Consider the following 17,505-nt stretch of genomic DNA (forward strand, 5'->3'; position numbering starts at 1 on the left):
ACTTTAATCGATATATAATTAAAAGTTAAAATAAATTAATATAAATATAAAATCGAAAGAGTTATTAATAAAAAAAAGCCGAACAAAGCTTTTAATACCTTATTTAATAAAAAAGCTGCTACCTATTAAAAAATAATACTTAAAAGCTTAAAAAACACTTAATGAACGCTACGGAAAAGCTACGAGCGTTTAAATAACGACTTTAAAAACCGGCTCAAAAGAAAAATTTGTTACGTTTTAATTAATAACACTAAAACCACTATAATGTAACGAACGCTATCTAGGTTTTAAAAGAAACCTAGTAAGATATACTAAAGTTTATATTAATAATACGAGAAAGTATCTAAACGTGTAATAAAAGTTATTTTTATTAATATAATAAGTAATAACTCGTAAAAACGAAAGTAATTAAAATAAGTAAGTTTAAAGGTATTTATAATAGTTTTATTAAAGTTATTTATTTTATTAATAAATTAAAATTAATATTTAAATTAATTATTAAAATAAAAAGTATTTATATAAAATATATAGGGAACGTCCGTTATTATATATTTAATCTCTTCTTTTATTAATCCGTTAAAACGTCCGCTAGCTCACGGTGATCCCGTTACTAGCTCACGGTGATCTATCCTTTAGATCACGGTGATCTATTTTAATAGCTTATTTAGGGGCGTCGTGATCCCGTTGCTCCTAGCTTATTTACTAGAGCGGTAGTTTAATCGCTTCTCGTCCCGTAATTTCTTTCCTAGCCGCTTTCCCGGGTTAAGTCTATCCTTTCGTTATTTAGGATATTTTTATAATTATGTTTATATATTTTTATAATTTAAGAAAGTTTATATTAATATAGTTAATAATATAATTAATAATTATAATATTATAACTTAATCGGGATATAGTAATTTCGTTTTGGCGGGTAAGGTTTTAATTATATAGTTAAGTCGGGTTATAATATTATCCTTTTTTTTTAACCGCTTTATTTTTAAAATATTAATTTTATAAATATTTTAATTATTCGTATTATTAAGTTGTAATAGGTTTTTTTTTTATTATTTTTTATTATAGTATTTATTTATTATAATTAATCGTATTAAGAAATCTCGGTTTAAAAAAATTATTGCGCGTTTAGTTTTTATTATTAATATAGAATTTATGGGTAACTTAATTAATATACTTTATACTCGTTATTTTTGTTAGAACTTAATTTATTATATAAACGAGAAGTTATTTCGTTATTCGGAGTATATTCGGGTTAATCGCTTTTGTAATAATACTTTTATTACGTTGGCTTTAATAAAGCTAGTTACTTAATAAAAAAAGCTAGAGGCGGAAGAGTTAGATATAAAGGAGATTTTATTCTTTTTATAAACGTAGTTATTTATTACTTTAAATCGTTTAACCTGTTTTTATTATATAAAAAAGGTTATAATAGAAAAGCGTTTAGAAGTGTTTCGTTAAAAAATATAAGAGCTAAATAAAAAAGATAGTTTTTCTTTTTCGATTATTAATTAAAAGAATTTTATTTTTAATAACTTACGTTTTTTAAGTATTTTTAAAAACTTTAATTAGTTATCCTTTAGTTTAATAAGTTTCTCCGAGCTTAGGCCGTTAGCCTCCGCGGGGGAAGCTCTTTTTTAAACTTTTAAAGTTTTTTTACGGCGTTCGATAGGTGTTTTCTAGGTTTTTAAGTATTATTTTTTAATAAATAACCTTTTTATTAAACGAGGTATTAAAAGTTTCGTTCTTTCTTTCTTTTTTTATTAATAATTTCGTCGATTTTATACTTATATTAATCTATTTCGACTTTTAGGTATATATCGATTAAGGTTTTTTTAATTATTAATTCGAGCAATAAAATATAAAATATAAAGTATATCCATATTATTTTAAATAGTGATAATTAATAATTAGTTTTTAAAATAGTTTTTATAATTTTAATTAGTTTTATTTTTTTAAAGTTTAATTTATTATTTAGTCGTTTTATTTTAATATTTCGTTATAAGAGGTAAACTTTTTCTCTTTTTTTTAAAAATTAATCTTTTTAACCTTGTTTAATCGGCGTATTTTTTTATTCGTTATTAAAAAAAGGTAAAGTTTTATTATAACGTAATTTAAAGTTTTTTTAATTTTTTAATTTAAATAATTATAATTAGTACTTGTTTTTTTTTTATTAATTTTTTAATAATTTTTAAATTATATCCGTAATTTGTTTAAAATAATAATATATATATAGCTTCGTTATTTATATTATTATAGGTGAACTAGGTTATAGGTAATAATTATATTTAATTATTTTATTTATAATTAATATAATAGTGTAGGTATTATTTTAAGGTTTAGTTTATCCGCTCGGTTTATTTATCCGTTTAGGGGTGGTAAGCTGTGGATAATTTATATTTGATTTTAAGTTATGCTATAAGTAATTTTTAGAATTTAGCGGTGAATAGTTTGTTTCTATTAAAGATAATTATTTCGGGTAGTTTATACTAGTTAATAATAATTTGGAGGAACGTATACGCTAAGTTATTAATATTGTTAAATTTTTTATACGGTAAGAAGTAGGTATATTTCGTAAGTTTATCCGTAATAATTAAGATGTTATCGTAATCGACCTTGGTTAGGGGTTTTTTTAATAAAGGCAGCTTAATAACGAAGTTAAATACGATAGTTTTTTATGCTTTATTTAGCGGTAGGATCGGCTATAATTCTTTATATGGTCGGTGTCGGGTAGCTTTGGCTTTATTATAGAGGTTATATTTATTAATTACCTTAGTTATGGTTAGTTTGAGGTTTTTATAATTAAATTGTTTAGTAATTCTTTTCCAGGTTTTAAATATCCTTTAGTGTTCGTGTATAAGGTGCTCGTGGAATTCTTTAATAAAATCCTCGCGATACTGTTCGGGGATATAGATCTTATTTCGGTAGAAGGCGAGACCGTCGCGGTCTTCGAGGTAATCCTTAAAGTAATTCGCGGGGTCGGGGGTTTAGTTAAATTGCCGAAACTTAGTAACCTATTCGTTATTATATTAAATATAATTCGTAGCGTTTAATTATTTCGAAAGTGCGAGGTTACCGTTTCGGTTATAAGTGAGAATTATTCGCGTTTCGGGCGGAACTTCCTTTTAATAGTCCGGTCGTTGGTTTAACGCGTTAATACGACCGTTCTCGTTACTTTTTTAGTAAATAATAATAAAATTAAATTTTAAAAAGAATTTAAACTATTATATTTATTATTTATTTAGTTTTTTAATAATAATAAACGTTATAAGGTTTTTATAATTAGTATAAATTTTAATTAGTTTTATTATTTCGTTAAAATAATATTTTTATTTTTTATAAATTTTAATAATAATTATTAATTTTTTATTATAAACTTAATAATTAAATTCTAATCCGTTAAGCTTTTTTAAAAAGAATATAACGAGGTGCGACTTTTTATTATTATTTTATTAATTTAATTACCCTTCGATCGTATAGTTTAATACGTTAGTTTTAATTTTAAAAAGTTTAAACGGGTTTATTACGCAAAGTATTAATTCGTTAAGAATTTATTCTTTAATATTATAAAAAGCTTTATTTTTTTTTCCGTTTATTAAAATAATTCGTCCTTTTTTATTAAGTTTATTAAAAATATTGTTATTTTATTAAATCCGGGGATAAAAATCCGGTAATAATTAGTTAATTTTAAAAAAAATCTAATTTTTATAACGCTTATAGGCGTAAGCTATTTTTTAATTATTAAAATTTTCGAAAATTCTATTCGAATTTTGCCTAAAAATATTACGTATTTTATAAAAGTAACGGATCGTTAATAGAATTCGCTTTTTTTTAAATTAATTAATAAATTAGTGTCCTATAGTTTTTAAAGTATTAATTTTATATACTTTCGGTATTATTTATTATTCTCGGAATAAATAAAGATATTATCGAGGTATATTATAATAAATTTATTGAAATATTTTTATAAAATATAATTAATTATAAATTAAAAATTAATTAATATATTAATTAAATTAAACGGTATAGCTTAATATTTAAAATAGCCGTACTTAATTCGGAACGCGGTTTTCCACTCCTCTCCTTTTTTAATTTAAATTAAGTTATATACATTAAAAAAGTTAAGTATTATAAAGATTTTAATATATAATAGTTTATTTTATAAATTGCTAATTAAAAATAAGGGGTACCCGTTTTTAATAATAATTTTGTTAAGTTTCTAATAATCGATATATATACGCTATTTAGGTTTCCTGTTTTTGCTCTTTTTTAAAACGAAGAGAATAAGGAAGCCTGCTAATGATATAAATAGTCGAATAATTCTTTTCTCGAGATTTTCCGTAATATATTCTTTTAAAGTTTATTTATATTCCTAATTAAGTTTATATATAAATATAAATAAAAGTTCTTTTTTATTTTTAAAAAATATTTTATAATTTTATTATATATAAAACGGTAAGCCGGTTTTTAGTTTTTTATTAAAAAATATTTCGAATTACCGATACTTTTTTAATATAATTATTATAATATTCGGTTTAAGTTTTTTAATAATAATATATATTTTAAAAATTTTAAGTTTATTAAAAGGTCGTTTTTTAAACCGTTATTTATTAATTAAACCTTTTTTTAATATATTTTATTAAAATTAGCTTATTTTTTAATTAATTTTAAAATTATTTACCCGTAATTAAAGTATTTTTAAAATTATATCGTATTTTATAACGTTTATAATATTATACATAATTCGTTTATAACGTTTTTTAATATCGATCGGAAAGTTCGCGATTTTTTTTTATATTTCTTTATTATTATAAGTTATAAATCCTTTATTAACGGTTTTAAATCAATATAAAATGTTTTTCTTTTATTATTTAAATTTAAGGTAATTAATAATTCGTAATAAAATATAATTTTTTTACGTTTCGTTATTAAGTAACGTTTTAATATAAACTTTTTTTATATTTAATATTAATATAATATATTTATAGATAACTCGATTATCTGTTATTTAGTATAAGGACTTATTTTGATCCCCTTATTATCGTCCTTTTATAATAAGCGGCGTTTATTTCTTAAACGCTGCGTTTATAGGTTATTAATAATATCTTGCGATCGATCCTCGTATCGTTATTATCGTTCTTTTTGTTCTTTATAAAGTATTTTTTAATACGTTAATAAAAGTGTTTTTATACTCTTTTTTATATAAAGTACTATTTTTAATGCTTAAAATTCGGGTTTTTTTAATAATTCGAAGGTTTATTAAGTTTATAATAATTTATAAACGTTTTATAGGTTTTTTAATATAGTAAAGGGGTTTTTTTATTAAGTATATATTTATATATTTTAAAAATATTAAATATTTTTTTTAAACGTTTATAAGCTCGTAATTTTTCCTAGGCGTGTTTAAAGTATTAGTTCTCGAAATACTCTCTTTAATCTCGTTTTTTTAGGTAGTATTATCGTAGTTACCGTAGGTTTTCCTATATTAGTAGGTACGCGTATCGTCCGTTTGGGATCGACGTTCGGATTTTTCTAATAATATAATCCGGGTATGGTTACGTAATAAGTCGTTTACCGATCCTTCGGGGGAATTATTTATATTCGAGCTTCTTTATGAAGTGTTCCGTATAAGCGTCGTATATATACGAAATTTATAAGAGCGTGAAGTGTCTTTTATGGGTAAGGAAAATCTGTAAGTTATCCCTTATTATGTAATTATTATAGATTCTTTGGTTAGAACCGGCCGTAATAAGTATTTAGTGTAGGTATTTTAAGTTAGGGTAAGGAATATTAGGGATAGCTAATTACTTATCGGTTTTAAGGTTTTTAAATTTAGCGATCTCGTTTATTAATTCGTTTATTAATATATTTATTAAATATTTATAGTTTATTAATTATTTTAATTAGTTTATAATATTATTTATTAAATTATTATTTTCGTTATAAAGAAGGGGTTGCTCTTTTCGTATTATTGCGACGCTTCGGCTATAACCTTTCTTGCTTTCCGGGGTTTTAAGGAATTATTTAATGCTTTTTTTATCCGTTAAGTAAGGGGTATACCTATTATTATAATAAGCTATTTAAAATAAGTTATTATATTTAATAATAGCGTTATTATTTTTAATAATTATTATAAGGGTATTTTTTATTTTAATAGCGTTAATATATCGTTTTTTTAAAACTTATTAAAAATCTTTTTTTAATATTCGATATTTTTAAGCGTAATATCTTAGTTTTTAATAATTATAATAAATGCCGCGTAGTTTCTTATTTTATTTATTATATTTAATAATATTAAGGTTTATAAAGTTATTATAATAGCTATACGTTATAATATTTTTAGGCGGTATATAATTATATTAGCGTAATCGCTTCGTATTAGCTTAAGTTCGATTAGTTTATCGCTAAAGTCCGCCCTATTTTTTACGGCGTTATTTATATATACAAGTATTAATCTTAATAATAAGTTTTATATACGAGAAAAAATTATCGGGGGCGTTAAACCGGCTAAGTTTATTTTTAATATCGTTTTTTAATTTTTAATAATATATTATAATTTTCGTAACTTTAATATAATTTAATCAAGTTATAATACGTTAAAACTCGGCTATATAAAAAGCGGTTAATCCTTTTTACTTAAAGGTTTTAAGTTCCCTCTCCGCTTATCGCTTTTCGTCGGGGTCCTGGAAAAGTAACTTAAAGGCTTATTCGAAGCCGTCGTAACTTTCGAAAATACGCTGTGCTTCTGTACGATATAGCTTAACTTATTAGTCGTTCTTTATAAGTTTATTTAAATAAGGTTCGAATTAAACGAGTACCTTACCCTTAAAAAACGAGGCGGCGTGGACGACTTATTAGGTAACGTTTTAGAACGTCTTTTTATAAAACCGTTAATAGGCCTTAACTTAAATAAAGAAGCTTCGGAAGTTTCCGCTTATTTTATTAAAAAGGATTAGTATATTAATTTTTATACCCTTTTTTAACGCGATAAGGGTTTAAATAATATTAATAGCTATACGAAAAAGACGCACCTCTTCGCGTAACTTATCGATATTATAAAGTATTTATTTTAAAATACCCTTAATTAGGAGCTCGTTACGCTCTTTTTCAAGCTTAACGTAATAATACTAATAGTTAGCGCTCTTTTATTCGAGTTCCTTAATTCGTTTAACTAACGCTTATCGTATAGGCTCGTCGTCGTTATTATCGCTATTAACGTCTATAATAAGGTCCCGTTAAGAGGTACTAGGGGTAGTAATAAACGCTTTTCCTTATCGGACGGTATTATTAAAGCTAGGTGTAAATATAATTCTTATAATATTATTATTTAAAGGTTTAAATAATAATTTATAAAAATAAGAGTAATTAAAATATAACGAACGTTATTTAAGTTTTAAAAAAAAACTTAATAAAATATATTAAGGTTTATATTAATAATATAAAAAAATATTTAAACGTATAATAAAAGTCGCTTTTATTAATATAATAAGTAATAATTTATAAAAATAAAAATAATTAAAATATATAAATTTAAAAATATTTATAATAGTTTTATTAAAATTATTTATTTTATTAATAAATTAAAATTAATATTTAAATTAATTATTAAAATAAAAAATATTTATATAAAATATATAAAGAACGTTCGTCGTTATATATTTAATTTTTTTCTTTATTAATCCGTTAAAATATCCGTTAGTTTATAATAATCCCGTTATTAACTTACAGTGATCCATCCTTTGGATCACGGTGATCCATTTTAATAGCTCATTTAGGGGCGTCGTGATCCCGTCGCTCCTAGCTTATTTATTAAAGCGGTAGTCTAATCGCTTTTCGTCCCGTAACTTCTTTCTTAGCCGCTTTCCCGGGTCGGGTCTATCCTTTCGCTATTTGGAATATCTTTGTAATTATATTTACGTGTTTTTATAATATAAAAGAGTTTATATTAATATAATTAATAATACGGTTAATAGTTATAACGTTGTAGCCTGGTCGGGGTATAGTAGTTCCGTTCTGGCGGGTGGGGTCTTAGCCGTATGGTTAGGTCGGGTTGTAACATATAACCCTAGATAACAAGAATAGCCTCCGACTTTTAACGCTTTTACTCTTTTAACTTATTTAAAAAATAAAGCCCACGCTATACTAACTTCACGCCCTAAGTATAAACTATTTCCTTTTATTTTTAAAAGCGAATTAAGCGAGCCACGGCCTTATTAATTTGCCGCTACAACTTTAAAAAATACGTCTCCGCGATCGATTCCTCGCAGGAAAAGCGATCGTGCTCCTTTTATACCCGACGAAAAGAGAATAACGAAACGCTAATACTATTATATATATAACTAGTACGAATATACTTTTTATATTTATTAACCCCCTTTATTATAATATATAATTATTCCTTTAAGAAATATTAATTATAAAATATAATATTAAAACTAAATTTATTAAAAACTTTAATAAAATTAATATAACGAATAATAAAAAATCGAATAAACTTAGGCCGCGATTTTCCGATACGGCTAAATATAATAAACTTATATTATAAAAAAGAGGAAAAAAAAAAGAAATTCATAAAATCTTAATATAATAACGGCCTATAAATACTTATAACGACTAATCACTTTAAAAATAAATTAATTAAAAAAAAAGAGGGATATTATTACGATTTAACTTAAAAATACGGCTAAGAACTATACCCCCGGCACGGACTAATAATAACCCGAGGTATTTATAAAACCTTATAAAAAAACCCGGTTAACGTTTACGCTTTATTAATAATAACTAGCTATATTATATTATTATAAAACCTTAATAATTAATAATATAATAATAATATATTAAAACTAATTAATTATAAATAAATAAAAATAAATCATTAAAAAGAAATAATTAAAAATTACTTAATAATAAAAGATATTATTTAATAAAACTTATTAAATAACGGCGAATACAATTAAACGTAATTATTAAATAAACAAGATTAATAAAAAAGAGATTTAATATATAATAATAAATAATTCTCTATATATTTTATGTAAATACTTTTTATTTTAATAATTAATTTAAGTATTAATTTAACTTATTAATAAAGTAAATAATTTTAATAAAATTATTATAAATAAGTTTTAAGTTTATACACTTTAATTACCTTTATTTTTATAATTATTATATATTATATTAATAAAAGCGGACTTTTATTACACGTTTAAATACTCTTTTATATTATTAAATATAAACCTTAATACGTCTTACTAAGTTTCTTTTAAAACTTAAATAACGTTCGTTATATTAATATTACGATCGGCGGGTTAGTCCCCTACGAGGTAGCACTTAAGTCGTAGAATTAAATAAAAATAACCCGAAGAGTTATTTTTAAAGCTTTTACTTTATAGCTTAGTAGTTAGTTTATATATACTGTAATATTTAAGCGACTTTTATTATTTTAAATATTTTAAGAGGTTTTTAAAGTATAAGACTTATATTGTATAATTTAAAATCTATTATTTTATAATTAAATATAAAGCTATATATATTAACGCCTCCGGTAACCTTTTTTAACTTATTTATACCTTAAGAATTAAAAACTTTAAATAATTTAATTAAAGCTTAATTTTAAACTAAATATATAAGAAATTAAATCGTATAATATTAAAATAACTTTTCGATATTAATTTTAATTAAACTTAATTAAATTATGAAAGGTATAACGTAAGTTATATATCGGCTTACTTTTTTAAAAAAATAAAGTAAGTATATTATAAAAAGCGAGTAAAATACTTAATTAACGCCGTTATATAAAAAAGAAACGATTATAAAATAAATTATTTTATATATAAGTTAAAAAAAACCTATAGTTTTAAAAAGATATTAATAAATAATTATAAAACGAATCGCGTTAAAAGAGTAGTTATATAAAAATATCTAGAGATAAAAATTCTAATTAATTTTAATAAATTATATTCGTTATAGTAATATTAATTTATACTTTATTATACTAAGTCCTAGAAAGTGGTCAATTCGCTTATATAGTTATTTCGCTTATAGGGTACGTTAGTACAAGTAGCCCAGTTACTAGTCTAGCTAAGAATAGGTCAATACTGGGAGCACCAAGCTTTGCGATATGGGGTCTTCTCAAACGGATACTGCCGAGAGACACGAGCGACGGCTCGACGCCATGAACCATCGGCAAAACATGGGGAAGGAGGCTAGTTGCAATGAATCCCCCTTACAGAGCGGGAAACAGCCAATCAGAGATGCACCTGCTGCTGAGCCCCGGATCCCTGTCCACATCCACAAGCCCCTGCCAGATCCCAAATCCCATCCTGCCAGCGGAGGATTAGCGGTGTCTCAGAAGATGACATCACAGTTCTAGACCCGCCATCTCTCGATCTCGGGGTCCCTCACTGCTCACCAGGCGATGTCCTGCATTGGCCCTCTCCGCAAGCCACGTCGTCAAATGACGGTGCTACTAAATTTGCACGATGATGAAATCTAGCGTTTCAATTTTGAGTAGCTAGCCAATCGGACCTGGTAGACCGTGGGATTCCTCCGATTCCAGACTTCGGGTCCAACGAAACATGTTGTGAGGCTGGTTATATATGTATCTCACAGACGGCAACCGACCGCACACCCTCTTGACTGTTATACATCCTTCCATCCCCCTCCATAAGTACGACCAATTGCTACCCAAACGGCATCACAATCTCGAAGGTCGTCCCGTCCCATGCGTTTATAGTTGTAAATCTGCATCTGCATCTGCATCTGCCTGTGGAGCGAAGCCACATTCTTACACCACTAAGATAACGAATCACTCGACGGCGATTAGCGGTACAACACCACCTCAACCAAATAGTCGCACATATCAGATTTGTGGAATGCGTCCCGGCAATTGACCAGACGGCTGCGATTGACTTACACCCACCACGCGGTTACTCGACTAAGACCTCATGTGTAAGACGATAGATCATCACCAACTCTGCATCACCGCCCAATCAACCACGAATAAGTAAATGCACACGGGATACCCAAACATGCCTAAACTACCCGACCCGCGGGATCTGCTGCCCTCGCGCGCGGACCCCGAGCACCGATCCCACCGCAAGGAGCTGGAAAAGCAGCACGGCTACGGCTACACGGAGCCCCTGATCCTGGCGGCGATCGGCATCGGCCTGGTGTGGAACATTGACAACCAAGTCCGGAAACACGAGGAGCGCAAGGACGAGGCCGAGCGAGCCGAGGAAGAACGCCGCGAGCGGCGGCGCAAGCGGGAGCGCGATCAATACGAGCCGCGTAGCGACGGCAGTGGTGGCCCTCGATCCGGCTCGCGGTACGACGATCCGTCACAACAAGGTAGGAGTCGCGACAGACGTCGGGGCGGTGGCGGTGGCGATTGGGATGACAGAGGACGGGACGATGGCAGTCGCAATGGCAGTAGAAGCAGTGCCAGCCGCGGCCCCCGGCGCGATTCCAGTAGATATGATGGCGGTAGACCCGACATCCGTGATGACCCGCGGCGCCTTGATTATCGATACGAAGAGTACCGTGGCTTCCGCGATGACTATAAGAATTTCCGGAACGATTATCGGTATGAAGACAGGAGGGCCGGTAGTGTCCGCCGTAGCAGCAGACGAGACTCCTTTTAATTGTGTGTAGGATTATTTTGGCACATAATGTCACGGGCAGGAGTTTGACAGTTGATATTCTATTGTATTCATGTATTGTCACACATTCATGCGGATATAGGTACGCAAGCAATATATAGGGGACATATATGAGCATGTATAACGAGAGATTACGAAAGCACATAATGATCATTGGCAAACACAGATACCAATTGCATAAAGCACATCAAATGACGTTGATATTACAGATTCTCACATATTAGATGTTCTTGAATTACGGTCAACTGTCTCGTTTATTATCATTCGTCTAAGTCTAAATTCCGGGCCGTCCTGTCTAATTCACCAACGTCGTCTCAGCATTTGCCACCAGGATTTCGAAGTGCTTCTTGACGTGCACCTCCTCGACAAAGGGAGTGGCGGGGGCAGTGGCGCAGGGCAAAGGCGCTGCCCACGACGGTGCTGGAGAGGAAGATCTTGCCGTCGGCAATGACGGTGTCGTAGTACTTCTTGGTGAGGGCGTTTTGCTCGTCGATGGTGATGGCGGCGCTGTCGTGGCCCTTGAGCTTGAAGACGGTCAGGGCGAAGCGGGGGCCCGTGACGATCTCGAAGAGGTCGCTGCGCGTCTTCATGAGCTCGGCGAACTTCTCGCCCAGCCCGACGTGCTTGCGGATGTGGGCTTGCAGGCCCTTGATGCCGTAGCTGCGGATGACGAACCAGACCTTTAGGCTGCGGAAGCGGCGGCCGAAGGGGATCTGCCAGTCGCGGTAGTCCGTCACGAGTCCCGAGGAGGTGTAGGAGTTTTGCAGGATGGCCAGGTTCACGCTCAGGGCCTCGATCAGCCAGGCGCGGTCGCGCACCCACAGGCAGCTGCAGTCGAAGTTGGTCAATAGCCATTTGTGCAGGTTGGTGTTGAAGCTGTGGAACTTGGAGAGCTGTTTGGTCAGGTGCTGGTACTCCGGGCAGACGAGCGCCACACCCGCGTAGGCGGCGTCGACGTGGACCCAGATCTCGCCGTGTCCCGCCGGGGCCGGCTCGGAGAGCACCTCGGTGATGGAGTCGAAGTCGTCAATCGAGCACGTATCGGTGGTGCCTAGCGTCGCCGTCAGGAAAAAGGGCTCGAGGCCCTTGGCCCAGAGCGCTTGGATGGTGGCGCGCAGGCTCTCGCCGGTGAGCCGGTAGCCGTCCTTTGCATGCACCGAGATCGTGCGGAAGCGGACGCCCGCGATCATGGCCGCCTTCTTGGTGGCACTGTGGGTGGCCGCGCTGCCCAACGCAACGAGCTTGCCGCGCCTCTCGGCCATGGCATCTTCTTGCTCTTCGCCGGTAAGGCCCTTGGTGGCTTCCCGGAGATACTTGTCTCGGGCAGCTACCAAGACCGTTGCGATGGCTTCGGAGGCGGTACCGTGGATGACTCCGCCGCCATGGGTGGGCCCGGTCGACATGTAGCAGTCCGGTAGCGCAAAGGCCTTGGCGAGCCAGTCCATCACAATGGTCTCGAGTTCGGTCACGGCGGGGGAGCAGATCCAGTTGAATGCCGCGCCGGTGAAGGCGGTCGAGTACATCTCTCCCAGCATGGCAGGAAAGCTCGACGAAGAGGGGAACCAGGCAAGGAAGTTGGGGGATTGCCTGCCAGACTATTAGCCAGGAGCACCGCAACGAAGAATTCATAAAGAATCTTACCAATGTGTCAGTCCGGGAACGATCTTGTCCTCGACATCCTTCTGGATATCAGACCAGGCCTCGCCATCCTCGGGGGCATGATCGGGAAGAAGTTTTCTTAGATAGCCAGGTTCAACATCGGATACGACCTTTCGCTCCTCTATTGTGTCATAATACTTGACGACTAGTGTTGGTTAGCCACGAATCCTCGAGGGTGATAAGTATGCTCAAAGGGGGGTTGTACTTTGGTCTATCGAAGAGATCGCGGCTTCTCTGAATTCTTTGGAGTCCATCGTGTTTGTACGCATGTCTTGATGAGTTATGTCAAGAACCAGGCCACTCGAGTACGATATTGGCCAACTTATATACAAGTGTATAAGACAAGATATTATATGAGATTTGTGTTGAGTTGTTGAAGTTTCAACGTCACACCAAGGGGCCAAGTAAATCAAATGGATCAAAGGGCGCACGAATGTCAATCCAAATGTCAAGGTAGGTTACAGGAAGGCACCTAAAGTAAAGCGGGGAAACCATAAGGCACGGCAGCCGATATGCAATTGTATGTCCAAGATCATGCCATTCCCCAATACTGGACCTCCAGAAGTACGGAGATGATCCTCAGCAGTATGAGGCGCTCTCTTCCGTATTGAAATCTGACTTTGCTACGATTGCCCTATAAGTATGCGGCCCCGTTGAGACGGGATGTATAAGGTGGCGGCCCAGTAGCGTCTAACGTTAAAGAATCAGACCAGATTGATCAATGATTGAGCTGAATACCATTTACTTTACCTTGCACCATTATGGAAGCATGTGTAGCCTGAGGAATTCTCAACCGAATCACGACTATTTGGTTCTGCGATTGTTCAATAATGAGCACTAGGTTGAACCTTTGAACTACTACCCCCACCATTACTTTGCCCCTCGACGATGGCACCAGGGGTAGGAATCTTCGAGGCCGGTACCGGCCAATGGCATTAAATTATCCCTGGCCCGGCATATTCTGGTGGGAGCAGCGCTTTTCTAGGTACCTTAGGCACATAAAGGCAGTCATCCGCTGGGTGATAAGAGATTAGACCCTAGCAACGCACCGGAACTACACAATATTCCGGCGGGGCATTGCTGATTGTCCCGCATTGAGTCACTGGTGATTCGCACAATTTATTGGGCAGAGCAGAGTAAACAGCGATTCATCGTACCTTAACTCATTCCAAAAAACATGGCCGATTCAAGCGAAAATGCTGCTGCTCCAGCTGCCCCGGCAGTCGACCAGGTCGCTGCCGATGCTAGCAAGCTTCATCTCGACGAGGTCACCGGCGAGATGATCTCCAAGAGCGAACTCAAGAAGCGCCAGAAGAAGCGCGAGAAGGAGGCCCAGAAGGAGGAGAAGCAGAAGGCCCAGCCTGCTCAGTCACAGAAGAAGGAGAATGCCGTTGATGAAAGTCAGCTCACTCCCAACCAGTACTTCGAGATCCGATCACGACGGGTCAATGAGCTTCACGCTCAGGGCAAGGCCTACCCCCACAAGTTCCACGTCGACTACGACATCCGCAAGTTCGCCGACGAATTCAAGCACCTCAAGAACGGCGAGTCTGACAAGACCAAGACCATCTCGCTGGCTGGCAGAATCTATGTCAAGCGATCGTCCGGCGCCAAGCTGGTCTTTTACGACCTTCGATCCGAGGGCACCCGTCTCCAGGTTCTTGCCCAAGCCCAGGAGTCCGACCCCAATGCGCCAGAGTTCGAGGCCCAACACGTTGACTTGCGCCGCGGTGATATTATCGGTATTCGTGGATTCGCCACCAGAACAAGTCCCAAGAGTAAGGCCAGTGAGGGTGAATACTCGGGCGAACTGTCCATTGGCGCGATCGAGGTGACTTTGCTTTCGCCATGCTTGCACCAGATCCCCGATGACCACTATGGATTCAAGAACCCCGAGCAACGTTTCCGACAGAGATACCTTGATCTCATGATGAACGAGAAGGCGCGCAACGTGTTCCTCACGAGAGCCAAGGTGGACTCTTACATCCGACGGTGGTTCGACGATCGCGACTTCATTGCTGTGCAAACCCCAATGTTGAACGCTATTGCCGGAGGTGCTACCGCGAAGCCGTTCATAACTCATCACAACGATCTGAACATGGACATGTTCTTGCGTATTGCCCCTGAGCTGTACTTGAAGCAGCTGGTGGTCGGTGGTCTCAACCGTGTTTACGAGATGGGTCGCCAGTTCAGAAATGAGAGCACGGACCTTACACACAACCCCGAGTTCACTACTCTGGAATTCTATATGGCCTATGCCGACGTATACGACCTTATGGATATGACCGAGGAGCTTGTCTCAGGTCTCGTTAAGCACCTCCACGGCTCATATGAGACGACCTTCCACAAGCAGGATGGAACCGAATACAAGGTGAACTGGGCAGCCCCTTGGCGACGAATTGAGATGATCCCCGCTCTGGAGGAGAAGACGGGTGAGAAGTTCCCGCCCGGTGATCAGATGCACACAGCGGAGACGGGAGATTTCTTGAAGAAGGTGCTTGCTAAGATGAGAGTCGAGTGCTCGCCGCCCCATACCAACGCGAGAATGCTCGATACCCTCGTTGGCGAATTCTTGGAGAGCCAATGTATCAACCCTACCTTCATTAAGGGACACCCGCAGATGATGTCGCCGCTGGCCAAGAGTGACCGTGCCATTCCCGGCCTCTGTGAGCGGTTCGAGGCCTTCGTCTGCACCAAGGAGATTGTGAATGCTTACACCGAGTTGAACGTTGCCACTGAGCAGCGCCTCCGATTCGAAGAGCAAGCGCACCAGAAGGACCAAGGTGACGACGAGGCGCAACTGGTCGATGAGACGTTCTGCCGGGCTCTCGAGCATGGCCTGCCGCCAACTGGTGGCTGGGGTATGGGTATTGACCGAATGATCAGTGAGGCGACCTCCGTTATCCCGTTTATGCCAAATTACTAACGATCATTCTAGTGTTCTTGACGGACAACTACTCTATCCGTGAGGTCTTGGCTTTCCCAACAATGAAGCCGGAGTAATGGGATACCCAGTTCAGTAGATAGAGGGGATAGCAACATTGCTTCAAGGAGGAACAAAAATAAAGGAACGCTCAACTATGATATCCAAGATACCATGCATCTTAAGTCATGACAGGACTGTTCCATTGTACCACCCAAATTGAACCCTGGAGTAAAAAGTAGGGAAAAGGTAGGTGCAGAGAGGTACGCAGTTTGGTTGGTTTGAGGTATCTATTAGAAAGGGGCAAAAAGAGAAATCATGACTCGGCTGGGGCTCGATCCCAGGACCTTCAGTGTGTTAGACTGACGTGATAACCAACTACACCACCAAGCCTGCTTTAGTTGACGAAGAGCTATGTGTCTCTTCAACTTAGATGTTCAATAAGCTCGTTATTGATTCCTATATAGCTCGGGCGGGGTTGTGAGAAGAACTAGGGTTAGCGGGAAGTGGATTGAATTTGGGTCCGGTTGTCTCTCCCCTAATGGTCGAAGCCCCTTTCAGTAATTCTTCTCAGAGATGATAATGACCACTTTGCTTGCCTCGGGAACACACCGTTGGACCAAATCTGAATAAACGGCAAACCCTCTGATAAATCTGACAAGCAGAGAATGACATTCCAACTCCCTCCGCATACCATAGATTCTGCATTTGAGTGGGTGTAGCGAAGGTTCCAGCAATAGAAGTGGCAATGCGATCACCTCCAGTGTCTTATAACCTCGTATTGGAACAGCCCGAGAAACTTATATAATACAAGTTTTCATTGTATCCATGGTAGCTCCCAGGGGACTGAAATGATTAAGGATACTCGTGGTAGCTCTAATTGTCCAGAGGCTCGGGCATCAGGCTGTTCTTTTCAGCTTGCTATGAACTTTACAGACCGAAAGAAATCACGCAACTGTAGAAAGTTTCACGTCAAGTAAGTAACCTGCGTAGAAGCGAAATTAAAAAGACCGAGCAGGATGGTAGGGCTCTTTCGAGTTTCTTTCTGGACTCATCTATGCAGAGTGTAGCAATCTCTTGATATTTCTTATTACCTTTTTCAGATCTCCTAGTGATCTACTTGGTGTCCAATGGGTGGAGAGTAAGAACCCCCGGTCCTCTGTACTTGAAATAGCTTTTCAAGCAATTTCAGGAAAAGTTCAAGGCTTCTTCCATATGAATAATGTGGACGAGAGGTGAATACAGACGTCCTTCATATAGGTGATAGGT

At 35.4% G+C, this 17,505-nt stretch overlaps 3 protein-coding genes across 3 annotated transcripts; 2 read left to right on the forward strand and 1 right to left on the reverse strand.

Moving 5' to 3' along the window:
• Nucleotides 1–11,024: 11,024 nt before the first annotated feature.
• On the forward strand, nt 11,025–11,636 carry PG994_000200 (uncharacterized protein; the record flags this gene model as incomplete). The annotated part of the gene is made up of 1 exon (XM_066851609.1): nt 11,025–11,636. The coding sequence occupies one exon, from the start codon at nt 11,025–11,027 to the stop codon at nt 11,634–11,636; it is 612 nt and encodes a 203-aa protein (XP_066722241.1).
• A 332-nt stretch (nt 11,637–11,968) lies between these two features.
• On the reverse strand, nt 11,969–13,567 carry PG994_000201 (uncharacterized protein; the record flags this gene model as incomplete). Its single annotated transcript, XM_066851610.1, has 3 exons — nt 11,969–13,241; nt 13,296–13,458; nt 13,519–13,567. 3 exons carry the CDS (start codon nt 13,565–13,567, stop codon nt 11,969–11,971), a joined length of 1,485 nt encoding a protein of 494 aa, XP_066722242.1.
• A 923-nt stretch (nt 13,568–14,490) lies between these two features.
• Nucleotides 14,491–16,316, forward strand: PG994_000202 (lysyl-tRNA synthetase; the record flags this gene model as incomplete). Its single annotated transcript, XM_066851611.1, has 2 exons — nt 14,491–16,198; nt 16,252–16,316. The coding sequence occupies 2 exons, from the start codon at nt 14,491–14,493 to the stop codon at nt 16,314–16,316; spliced, it is 1,773 nt and encodes a 590-aa protein (XP_066722243.1).
• Nucleotides 16,317–17,505: the final 1,189 nt, after the last annotated feature.

This window comes from Apiospora phragmitis (genome assembly GCF_038363925.1).
Source record: "Apiospora phragmitis strain CBS 135458 chromosome Unknown utg000001l:1.0-2902119.0:1.0-2906034.0, whole genome shotgun sequence".
NCBI classification, from domain to species: domain Eukaryota; kingdom Fungi; phylum Ascomycota; class Sordariomycetes; order Amphisphaeriales; family Apiosporaceae; genus Apiospora; species Apiospora phragmitis.